Source organism: Octopus sinensis, linkage group LG3, assembly GCF_006345805.1.
Source record: "Octopus sinensis linkage group LG3, ASM634580v1, whole genome shotgun sequence".
NCBI lineage: Eukaryota > Metazoa > Mollusca > Cephalopoda > Octopoda > Octopodidae > Octopus > Octopus sinensis.
This window is the reverse complement of record NC_042999.1, coordinates 67,094,062-67,106,799: the sequence shown is the minus strand read 5'-3', so window position 1 is coordinate 67,106,799 and position 12,738 is coordinate 67,094,062. Positions and strand designations below refer to the sequence as shown.

At 34.1% G+C, this 12,738-nt stretch overlaps 1 protein-coding gene across 1 annotated transcript in view; it reads right to left on the bottom strand.

The window, feature by feature from the left end:
* LOC115209725 (leukotriene A-4 hydrolase) overlaps positions 1-11,658 on the bottom strand; it is a 102,894-nt gene extending 91,236 nt beyond the window's left edge. The window contains exon 1 of the mRNA XM_029778223.2: positions 11,141-11,658. Within this exon, the coding sequence (XP_029634083.1) occupies positions 11,141-11,305 (165 nt within the window). The 5' untranslated portion in view covers positions 11,306-11,658. The remainder of the gene's footprint in view (positions 1-11,140) is intronic.
* Between the last annotated feature and the right edge of the window lie 1,080 nt (positions 11,659-12,738).

Below are 12,738 nucleotides of genomic sequence, written 5' to 3'. Positions count from 1 at the left end.
CTTTCTTGTTTTTTTTTTCAATTAAAAAACTAAATATTCTTAAAGAAACTGTTTCCATAGAGAGGAATGTCTATTTTTGCAAAACAAAAATTGATTTTTCATCAACATTATCACTGGTTTAATGTCTAATTTTCCATGCTTGCATGTGTCAGAAGGAAATTCTTGAGGAAGCTTTTTTTTCCCATAGCCAAATGAACTTGCCTGGACATGTTTCAGTGCTAGGTCGAAAACGAAGGACACCACTTGTATAACAATGACACTCGTTTACAACTATCATAATATCAATCCAAGGAGACAAACACACAAACACATGTGTACACATACATAAGGGGGTACTGAAAAGTTCCTGGCTTTAAGGGTATCAAAAGAACAGAGCTGTTACCTTTACAAGAGAGGTAGGACAACTATTTGTATGTATGTATGTATGCATACCCTAAGAAATCAAACTACAACTCCTCCTCTTCTAATTGCACCTTTCTCTTCCTCATATTTCCTCTTCATACATTATGCCCTCAAACCATGCTCACTGTATCACTGCTCCCCAAATCCCTAACACCCATACCCACCCCCTATTTTTCTAACCAGGTTTTACGTTCATATTCTTGTTACTTGTGAGTAAACCCTAGCACTACACCATCTCTCTTTTGCTCTCTCTCTAACAGTTTTGCTGTTTCCTATTCACTCTCTTTCACTTTGTTTACTCTCTCTCTCTCTCTCTCTTCTTGTTTTTCCTCTGACTAGGTAACCAAGTATCACCATACCTCTCTGCAAAGTGTGTTTCGTAAAAGATGGAAGTATATATCAAGTATGTTGCGAGTGAAAGAACCTGTTTAAATGAGAGAGCAAAGTCTTCAGTGTGAGTATGTGGTTTGTGGGGTCAACCGCGTCCTCCGCTTCATTTTTTGTTAATCACTCATTCTCATTTAATTGTATATATTTTGTTTGTTTATTCATACGTTTTGTCTCATTCGATACCCTGACCCCAATGTTTGTTTTGTCTGTTCTCATATTGTCCACTCTTTTTCTCAACCTTATGGTGAATAAAGAAATACTCTCTCTCTCTCTGGGTAATCATGTACCTTCTCTAGAGCAAGACATCTATTTCTGCCTCTCTATTTCTCTGTTAAACTCTAACCTTTCATCATTTGATATTGGATCTCCTCTTCTAATGCCCCCTCTGTTGCAGCAATACATCTGCTTCTGTTTCTTTATCACAATCTAAACTTTGACCCTCTGACACAAATGCCCTGCCCCTCCAATAATTCCCTGTCTTGTGAATTACTTGGTTACCCTGCCAGTGCTGGTGCCAAGATAAAAGCATCCAATCAATACTGTAACATGGTTGGTATCTGGAAGGGCATCCAGCTGTAAAAATCTTGCCAAAACTAATTTTGCCTGTGCTAGTGCCACATAAAAAGCACTGAGTCCACTCTGCGGAGTGGTTGGTATTAGGAAGGGCATCCAGCTGTAAAATCCCTGCCAAAACAGACACAGTAGCCTTGGGTAGATTTTCTACTTGGCCATGCATGCATGGAAATGGACATTAAACAACGGTGATGATGATATATATACAGATATATGATATATATTATATACAGATATATATATATATATACAGATATATATAATATATATATATATATATATATATATATATATATATATATATATATATATATATATATATATATATATATATATATATATATATATACAGATATATATATATATATATATATATATATATATACAGATATATATATATATATATATATATATATATATATACTACAGATATATATATATATAGTCTACAGATATTATATATATATATATATATATTATATATATTATACAGATATATATATAATATATATATATATATATATATATATATATATACAGATATATATATAATAACGATATATATATATCAGATATATATATATATATACATATATATATATATACAGATATATAATATATATACAGATATATATATATATCGACAGATATATATATATATATATATATATATACAGATATATATTATATATAACAGTATATATAAGATATATCTATATACATATATAGAGATATATATATATCTATATATATATATATATATACAGATATATATATATACAGAATATATATATATATATATATATATATATATATATATATATATATCAGATATATATATATATATATATATATATAACAGATATATATATATATATATATACAGATATACAGATATTATATATTATATATATATATACAGATATATATATATATAATATATATTATATACAGATATTATATATATATATATATATATATATCAGATATATATATATATATATATATACAGATATACATATATATATATATTAATATATATATTATACAGAAATATATATATATATATATCTATATCTATACATATATATATATATATATATATTATACACAGATATATATATATATATCGTATACAGATATATATATATCTATATATATATTATTATATATATATCTATATATATACAGATATATATCATATATATATCCAGATCGATATAATATCTATATGTATATATATTATATATATATATATAATATATATATATCATCAAAATAAGCAACAAGGATATCCAAGGTAGAGTAGTACAATTGTTTCATGATACTTTCATTTTATTAAACCCTGTAAGTATTACATCAGTTTTAAAATACACACACATGTGAAAAAAGGTTGAATTCTATTTCATCCTTTAATTTGGACGGTTCCAAAGGGCAATTTCTAATAAAGATTCTTCACATTTCATCAGTAGCTTGCTGTTGTATGAATATGAAAATGATACAAGGATAAGGAGTGTTATGAAGATTTATAGAGACTCAACAGGATGTTAAAAATCTGAAAATAATTTAATCCAGTCATACGATCGTTTAGAACAGCAATATTGATATGTAAATAACATGGTAGAAAAATTAGAAATTAATTTAATTAAAATTAAATTAATTACATATTACAGTAGTATGTAATTAATTTGATTTTAATTAAATTAATTTCTAATTTTTCTACCATGTTACATGTTAATATTGCTGTTCAAAACAATCATGACTGGATTAAATTATTTTCAAATTTTTAACATCTTGTTGAGTTTCTATAGGATACATGTTCTATAAATCCTCATAACACACCTTATACTAGCACTATGACCCGGCAATGTCAGGTCATAGTGCTAGTGCATGCATATACAGCTGCGTGCGTGCGCACATACACGCGAGTACTGCCCAAATCTCCGACCAATCACGTACAGCTAGCTGGCATTCAATTGGCGTATCAAGTTTCGGGCATTTTGATTGGGTTTTGGATAGAAAATTCACAAAAAAGTCACTTCTATTGATTTTTTTTAATGGCTTTGCGGGGTGACTGGGGAAATGTAAAGAAGTGCACGACCACCCTTGGACGGTTTTGAATGACCATAGAAAGTGCGAGCCCTCTAACTGAAAAATTGTGGATTTGTATAAAGAACACACACACAGACAGATATTTTGCTGCTTATATATAGAGAGATAATTATGCATACATACATATAAATAGTTGTCCTACCCCACTTGTAAAAGTAACAGCTCTTTTTATGTCTTTTAAACCTAGAACTTTTCAGCACCCACCTCATACATACACACACACACACATGAACTTCTGTCCACCAAATACACTCACAAGACTTTTGTTGACCCAATACTTTAGTGGAATACACCTGCCCAAGGTACCACACAGTGGGACTGAACCCCAAACCATGTTGTTGGGAAGCAAACATCTTGATCATAGCCATAAATTTAAAAACTTTACATGTGATTAACAAATGTTTCAATAATTTAATATGTACCACAGTTAGATGATGTTAAATGTAATTGGTTGGCCACATAAAATACTGTAGAATAAGGAAGAAAATGGGTTGTACCTTTTTAGAATTAGTTTTCTAAAAAATATTAATAATTGTTACTTATTTCTTTATTGCCCACAAGTGGCTAAACATAGAGGGGACAAACAAGGAGAGACAAACGGATTAAGTTGATTACATCGACCCAAGTGTGTAACTAGTACTTATTTAAACGACCCCAAAAAGATGAAAGGCTAAGTCAACCTCAGCGGAATTTGAACTCAGAACGTAGCAGCAGATGAAATACCGCTAAGCATTTTGCCAACGTGCTAACGTTTCTACCAGCTCGCCTAATATTAATAATTGTTTCTGATTTATAGGCACAGGCATGGCTGGGTGATAAGAAGCTTGCTTCCCAATCACATGGTTCAGTCTAACTGTGTGGCACCTTGGGCAAGTGTCTTCTACTATAGCCTCAGGCCGACCAAAGCCTTGTTAGTAGATTTGGTAGATGGAAACTGGAAAAGCCCTTGATATACATGTATATGTACATATCTATGAGTGTGTGTGTGTGTATGTGTCTGTTTGTCACCTCCACCACCACCACACATCATTTTGGCAAAAGAGACCAACAGAATTAGTACCAAGCTTAAAAAATGGTAGTCCTGGGTTGATTCATTTTACTAAAACTGAGGCAGTGCCCCAGCATGGCCACAGTCAAATGGTTAAAACAAAGTTAAAGATTAAAGACAGACACAAAGCTAGCAAATTTGAGGGGAGTGGGGAGGACCAGTATTATTAGATTGGAGGTTGATAAGTCCACATTACTCTGTAAGGAGCATAGGGCTGGTTTCCTAGTTTCTCTGGTGTATATATTTGTCCCTGGATGGAATGCTGATCCATCACAGGATTACTCAATTTTGCCAGCTGAGTGGACTGGAGCAACGTGAAATGAAGTGTTTTGCTCAAGAACACGTGTCACCAGGTCCAGGAATCGAAACTACAATTTTATGATCTCAAGCCCAACACCCTAACCATTAAGCCATGTGCCTCCACAGTATTAGATTGGTACTTTGTTTTATAAACCCCAGAGGGATGGAAGGCAAAACTGGCCCCAACAAGATTTGAATTCAGTATTTAACCTTTTTGTTAATGTATTTATTTTGAGATGCTCTGCGTTTCTTTCAATTACTTTAGTAAAATAATTTAGTTATCATTAAGCTCATATTAGGAACATAAATTGTGACTAAGGTTTGGTGGAAGATTTTAATTAAAAACTTATGGAAACAAGACATTTGTACTCAGAGCAAGTTTCAGCTGGGCTGGTTATGAAAGGGTTAATTAAGGCAGCAAAAGAAATACCATAAGGCATTTTTTTCTGATGCACTAATCATTCTGCCAACTCACAGTCTATGACAACACTAATAATTCTTTCTACTATTGGCACAAGGCCCGGCAATTGGGGGAGAGTCAATTACATCAACCCCAGTATTCAACTGGTACTTATTTTATTGACCCCAGAAAGATGAAAGGCAAAGTTGACAGTGGCAGAATCTGAACTCAGAATGTAAAGTCAGAAGAAATACTATGATGCACTTTGTCCAGTGTTGTAACCATTCTGCCTGCTCACTGCTTGTTATGAGAGCATCAATAATGACTTCAGAATTTGGCACAAGGCCAGCAACCTCAAGGAAGTGGGTAAGTCGATTACATCAACCCCAGTACTCAACTGGTACTTATTCTATTGACTCTGAAATGATGAAAAGCAAAGCCGACCTTGGTGGGATTTGAACTCAGAATATAAAACTGGAAGAAATACAACAAAGCATTTTGTCTGGCATGCTTATGATTTTGCCTGCTTGCTGCTTTTACAAGAATAATAATAATAATAATAATAATAAATGCCTTGATGCAGTACCAGGCAGTGGCTCTCATGGCTGCAGATCTTAACTGATAGGAAGTGTTATCATGTACATTGTTTTGTCTTGGTATAAAAGATGGGCTACAGCAAATATTCTACTCAATACCACAGATTTGCTTGTCAGTTGTTTGCCATTAATCAGTTGAGCATGTCCCTTAGTGGCTGACGATATGTGCATCTCTGATCATGAACAGGAGTAGTGGGGGAGCATCATAGCCATGTGTTGAGAGGAATTCTTGGGGGTTTGGATAATTCACCTTTGGAAACATGGGTGTTTCATTCAACATCCTTAAGCAACCCTTATTCAGGGACCTTTTGAGCGAGATGGGCTACTCGACCAGAAGAAAATTCTAACTGGGCCCCACCTGCAAGGTCATGTGCTGTTTATCTTGATATGAGATCACCATGTCGCGCACATATGTTTGTGATGCATGTGGTGAACCCTTATCAGACGGGTAATCATGATGGGTATATTGGGCTTTGTATATTTTACCCCAGTGTCACTTTGATGGCATGCACTGCTCTCTCACTCAATAATAATAAAAGTATCTACCATAAGCATAGGACCACAGCACTTTAGTAGATGTGTATAGCTAAGTAATCATCCTCAGTACTTGTCTGCAGTCAGTGAAGGAGTGCCTTTATCAGTAGTTGTCAAACACTTTAGTACCAACACACCCTTCCATGTAACCCTTTAGCATTTAAACCAGCCATATCAGACCAAAATATTCTTCCTGCTAGATCCAGCTTCTCACACCTACCTTACAATATCATTTGAAAGATAAGCAGTCACACCATTCAAATGTGAAGGCTACAAGGTGATGCAAAATTAATTGAAAACAATGTGAGCAAGTAACGATTACATTTAACAGAATAATTTGTATGCTAAAGGGTTAAATGAATTCTTCCATAGTCTCCCAGCCTAAAAGGATACTCAATAAGCTATTTGGATTATCAAACAGTAACCATTTCCCCCACTTCAATTTACACTGTAGCCTTTTAAAATTTTGAATACAGCCTACAGATGCCCTGTACTAACTTTATGGATCCCTAGCGATCTGTGGGCCCAGGTTGGTAACAGCTCATCCATGTGGGCACTCAACTTGCTAGAAAAATGAAAATCTCTCACAAATTAGACCCAACACTCCTTAAACTAGAAAGGGACACATTGGATTAACATGGTCCTAGACGCATAAGGTGTAGTAAGGAGACGAGATGGTCATGGTTGGAATGATTTTGATCCAGTTCCGCTCAATCAAGGCTAACTTGAGAGTAAAACATTTCCTTGTTTCACCCAAATCTGTGTGTGTGAAGTTAACAGTAGAGATAAAGTGGAAAATGGAAACAGCAGATCAGAAACATCCCGATTATCACCGTCCAGTCATTTGTTTTCTTTTTCTTTTTTTTTAGCCACACATTATTTAGAATAGCATAATACAGTATATCCTTCGATATTCTAAGCCAGTAAGGAGAGCGAGTTGTGAGAAATTTAGCTGCTTTTTCTAGCAGGTATCATGGTCGTCGTAGACCGTTGATGCTTTCTTGCTAGTTCTTAAAATGGTAATGTAAATAAATCCTGATAGGATTTATTTACATTGCTATGGCTTCAAGATGAACTCAGGAAAATTCGGGGTTTTCAACAGGATAGCATCCCAGACACTTCTAGTGTCTACGATAACAAAAGAGGGGTTTATTGTTTAATTCTTACAAAAGGGGCATATTATTTCCAAGTCCCGTGCCTATATTGACCGAGCAGAATTTTAATCAAAAGCATTCCAACCGAGACCATCCCATCTTTTCTCATATGCAAGGAACTGACCCCCCAAGAGCTTGTTATCCAACGCGTTTTATTTATTTATTTTTTCAAGTCAGTATGTGTGATTTGAAGAGATTTAGTTAGTGTTTCTAATAGATCGAGCGACCACGTAGAGGTTCTCTCATTGGCTTTTTAATGTGTTTTGATACATAAATCTTGGACCTTTGTGCTTTTCCTAACAATGCTTAAACTCGTAGAATTACACCAGAATTTTAAATTTGCTTAATATGTTAATGCCTGTTTCTTTTCTTTTCCTTAGTTTTTAGTAATTTTTTCTTTGATATGATTTTTTTTTTTTTTGCGGAAAAGTGAAGATGGAATTAATAAAGAGAACGGAGGGGGATGTTGAAAGCAACAAAACTTAAAACTAATAAAAGCAAATAAAAAAAGTGTCAAAATAAATTTTGATGCAGAAGAATGTTATAAATAGAACCTTAAAAAAATATGAAACCCCCAATAATAAATGAATTGCTTGTTTAAAAGGGTTTCTCCTACCACACCCGCTTTGGCATTCAGTAAAATGAAATGAATATAGCAGAAGGGGACAGTTGTATTTCTAGCGATGATTGCTTACATGTGAAGTCTATTGCTCCGTGATGGAAATCAAAATAGCCAGCCATCTAAAGGAATTCTTTGTAAGGATAAAAGAGGATGAAGAAAAAGAAAGAAATACAGCCGCTACTACCACGTCTTCTCCTTGTTCTTCTTCGGCTGCTGCTATTACCGCTATTAACAAATAATACTGAATGAGATACTGCAAAGGGGGGAACCGCTAAATGGTCACTGAGCATGCTAGAAATAACAGCCAAAGTTCCTTCAGATCACATCCTACAGTTGTGGAAAAGGGGTGGGCTATTTAAAAAAAATTTTTTAAAGATATCTCTTTAACTGGCTGGAATGCTTTTCATCATAGTTCTTTGAATAGCAGTTTTGTTGACCTGAGGTTTAAATAGCAATACTGAATGATAGAGATAGAGAGAAAGAAGAAAATCAAGAAAAGGAAGAATGCAGAAACCGAATTGACTTGGAAATAACAAGAGCTGACAAGACAGAGGCGTTTAGTTGTGTTGTTTTAGAAGACTTGATCGTTTTTTTTTAAATCTATAACAAATCGAAGAACAAGAACTAGAATTTCAAAACATATTACAAGAGTGACTGGAAAGGTTTTCATAAGAATTAGTAACATCTAAAAATAATCGTTTAGAAGAGAAATGGTATTTTAATTTAAATAGGAATATCTAAAAAAAAAAAATCTAATTAATAAATTAGATATTAAAGATAGATGAGTTTATTCACTTACAAACACTAGGATAAATATATTTCAAATAAAACAAGAATTCATTTCAGTGAAAAAAAAAAAGGTTTACTCAAGGACTCAATGGATTTGAAAGCAGAGCTACATGAATAATGTAAAAGAGGAACACAAAAACCCAAATCAAAGAATATATTAGAATAATATTGTGTGTGTTTGTGTATACATATATATATATATATATATATATATATATATATATATATATATATATATATATGCACACATATATGTATAGACAGACATGCATATATACATATATATAAATTTTATATCTACAGATTATATATATATATATATATATATATTGTATCTATCAAACTACATCCTAGTTTCAAAGGTATGGTTGGAATTTCGAATTTCCAGCAAGAATATTGTTTGTTAAGCCTAAAATAAGATTTCTCAGTGAGAAGCAGGTCTCTCTACGAACACGGTCCTATGAGGGACGTTATACTTTAGCAACCAAATCTCGATCAAAACAAACCTTGACACCTTACAAACAGGAAGGGCACATCTAATAACGAAGCGTTAGATATGCTATATCTGAGAAAAAAAGAAGAAAAAAAAGGGACGGTTTCCTAACGGCTGGAACGCATTTGATCACGTCTCTTCGGTTCGAGCAGAAGTAAACCTGTGGCTCAGCAACACTAACAACAGGTACTTATTGTTACCGGTCATTGAAAAGACCCATATTTGACTTGATCTCAGAAGGATTAAAAACCCAGAAAAGTAGAACAGGATTAAAACAATCACAGAGGCATTTAATCAGTCAAGGTCTCTATCGATTTTGCCAAGTCACGGCCGTTAATAAGAAATATCCTAAGTTATATCAAGAAAGTCTTTAAAGGTGGCCAACCTTTAACAACACAAATTGTAAAATGGATTTGGGCTATACATACACTCCCAAATTATTTCTTCCCTACCAATCATTAATATATACACACACACACACATATATATATATATATATATATATATATATATATATATATACGTGTTTTTGTGTCGAGTTCATGATAAGCACAATTTTGCATTAAACTGAAGGATTACCCAATACTTTATGTAGGTTAAATAATTATTAATTAGCAAGAATCATGTTGACAGACGACTTCGAAGTTTCGGCCTCCGATCAAGGCTAAGCAGGCTGAAACTTCGAAATCACAGTCGACACTGTTCTAGTTATATATATATATGAGTGCGTTTGTGTGTGCGCGTAATGTGTGTGTTTGTATGTAGAGGCTAACCCGGGAGTTCCCAACCGGCGTGTAGTAGCCGGTGCCAGAGGGAGAGAGAGAGATAGAGAGCGTATCAATAAATCGAAGAGTGAAGCCCAACAAGGGTTAATTCGATTGAGATAACATCTGTAATGATTAATATAATTTAAAACAAAAGGTAAAAGATAATGCAATAAATTAAATTTCTCAAGACATTTTTTTTTTATCATACATTAAAAGAAAACATGTTTCGAAATATTTTTATGCTTGTTTTCCCTATACTTTCTAATACGCACTTATTATTTTTTTTATGTGTGTATGTATATACATATATATATATATATATATGATTTCAAGATTGTCTCAAAACTCATCGTTTGGTCACAGTTAATAAAAGCCGTTATATGTTGTTCACTTTGGTTTTAGTTTGTGAATACAATGAGAGCTGCTTATTACATTCGCGGATAAGGTAATCAAAGTACCATCAAGTGATAGTTATAAAAAAAAAAATAGCTGGTCCGAACACCTTCAAAAATTTATATCCCCCCCCTCTTAATCATATCAACCGGTTATCTATAAAAAAAAAGCCAGACCGTGCCCTCAAAGTGATCACAATAAGTGGCTTCCACTGTAGTACTACATACATACCTACACACACACACACACAGATAAATATATATACATATATAGACATATACATATGCATTCATGTTTTTATTAAGGATCAGTCTTTCGTTGTAACTTTACAACTAATGATTTCTTTACTTTGTTTTGCAATGATAATCGTTTAAATATTTGCCACAAGGGCAACGTTAGCCTGATGTGGTGGTGAAGAAGGGAGAAGAAAGAAGGGAGAAGAAAGAAAAGAAAAAAGAAAGAAAGAAAAAGAAGAAGAAGACAGGCAGACGAAAAGTTCAAAGTTTTGGGTAGGGCCGCTGATCTAATATAGCAAGTGTTTTGCTTAAAATACTTGTAAATACTCACCGCTGTCGTAATGGAAGCCGAGTTTTTTTCTAAATCAATGTAAGCGGTGCCATTGATAACTTTTTTGACAAAATCGATATCCCAAACAAGGTCCAAAGATATTAAACGGCATTGGTCAGGACGACTGAAAGAATGTGGGTCGGTAGGGCTATCAAGATCGCTCATGGTCGTTACCTTATGTTAACTTCTTTTGGGATATATCTATATATAAATAACGCTGTATGTAGATATATATCAGAGAGAGAAGGGTGAATAGGTGAATGAAATAGTATATCTTAAGCTGCAAATATTGGCATGAAACAAGCAATCATCGGTGTCTCAAAGACTTGTTTCGTTTTTCTTTCCTTTTTTTTCTCTGTTATGGGATGGATATATGAGAGGCTTCGGTGCTGGTTAGAGCAGCTCTGAGACTTCGGATTCCTCTTTCAACGGTGGCGGGGCGAAAACTGAAGTTTCCACATGCCCTTTCCTCCCCTTCTCTTCCCTCACTTTTTCTTGCTTACTCACTCCGCCTCCACCTCTTTCAATACACACTCTCACTCCGTCTGTTGATCACGTGCTTTACGTGTTCGGCGGAACAAAGCCTCACTCTCAAGAGGTGGAGAGGGGGGAGCATTCCGGTCTCGCTCCCCGGTTTCGTAAAACTTCGTCACGTTTCCACAATTATTGAGTTGTTGCGTCTGCTTCTGCTGCTGCTGTTGATGTTTAACACACCGTTCAACACTGATGAAACTGTCAGACCTCGTTCCAAACGTGACCATCCCATCGATTGTTTTATTTTTTTTTTTTGAAAAGAATATTCAGTGACGAGATTATCGAATGCACGGTGTAACAGGAAGGAGATTTAGCTGTTACTTTTAACAAGTTGAATAACCACGTAGAGGGCCCCCGTTGGGCATACCTACACAAATGTGCCCCCGACTAATTTTGTGTCCTCATAACTTTCAAAAGTTGTATTCTTTTAATGGAATTTTCTACAAATTCCTTTCAGATGGTGTAGATTCCGATTATATTGGAATTTGTTTTGTCCGGGGTGGAGGAGAAGAGTTTCAGATAATTCACAGGACTCGACTTTGTTTCCTCATAACTTTCGAAAAATGAATATTTTCTAATAAAATTTTCTACAAATAGCTTTGAGGTGGTGTCGATCACGATTTTATCGGAAGTTAATGTTTAAAAAGATTGGTGGGCGCGCACGCTTACATAGTGATAAATGTTACATCGCTACAAAATGTAACGTGAAACTTTGAAAAAATTATATAACGTGTATCAAAATGTATGTAAACGAACTCACCAATTTTTTCTTCACATTAAATTACAATATAATCGTAATTTATACCATATGAAAGGTATTTGCAAAAAAATTTTATCAAAAGATTCCTAATTTTCTGAAAGGAAACAAAATCGCGTGGGGCACATTTGTGTAGAATGGGCCTCGCTTTTTGCGTTGTTAGCTCAGGTCTACTCTGGTCGTATCGACCTGATACAGTGCATTTGAGTGGTGGCCATATCGTTGTTTTCTTTTATTTGTTTTTGTCATCGGACTGCGGCCATGCTGGGGCACTACCTTGAAAGGCTTAGCCAAGCAAATCGCTCCC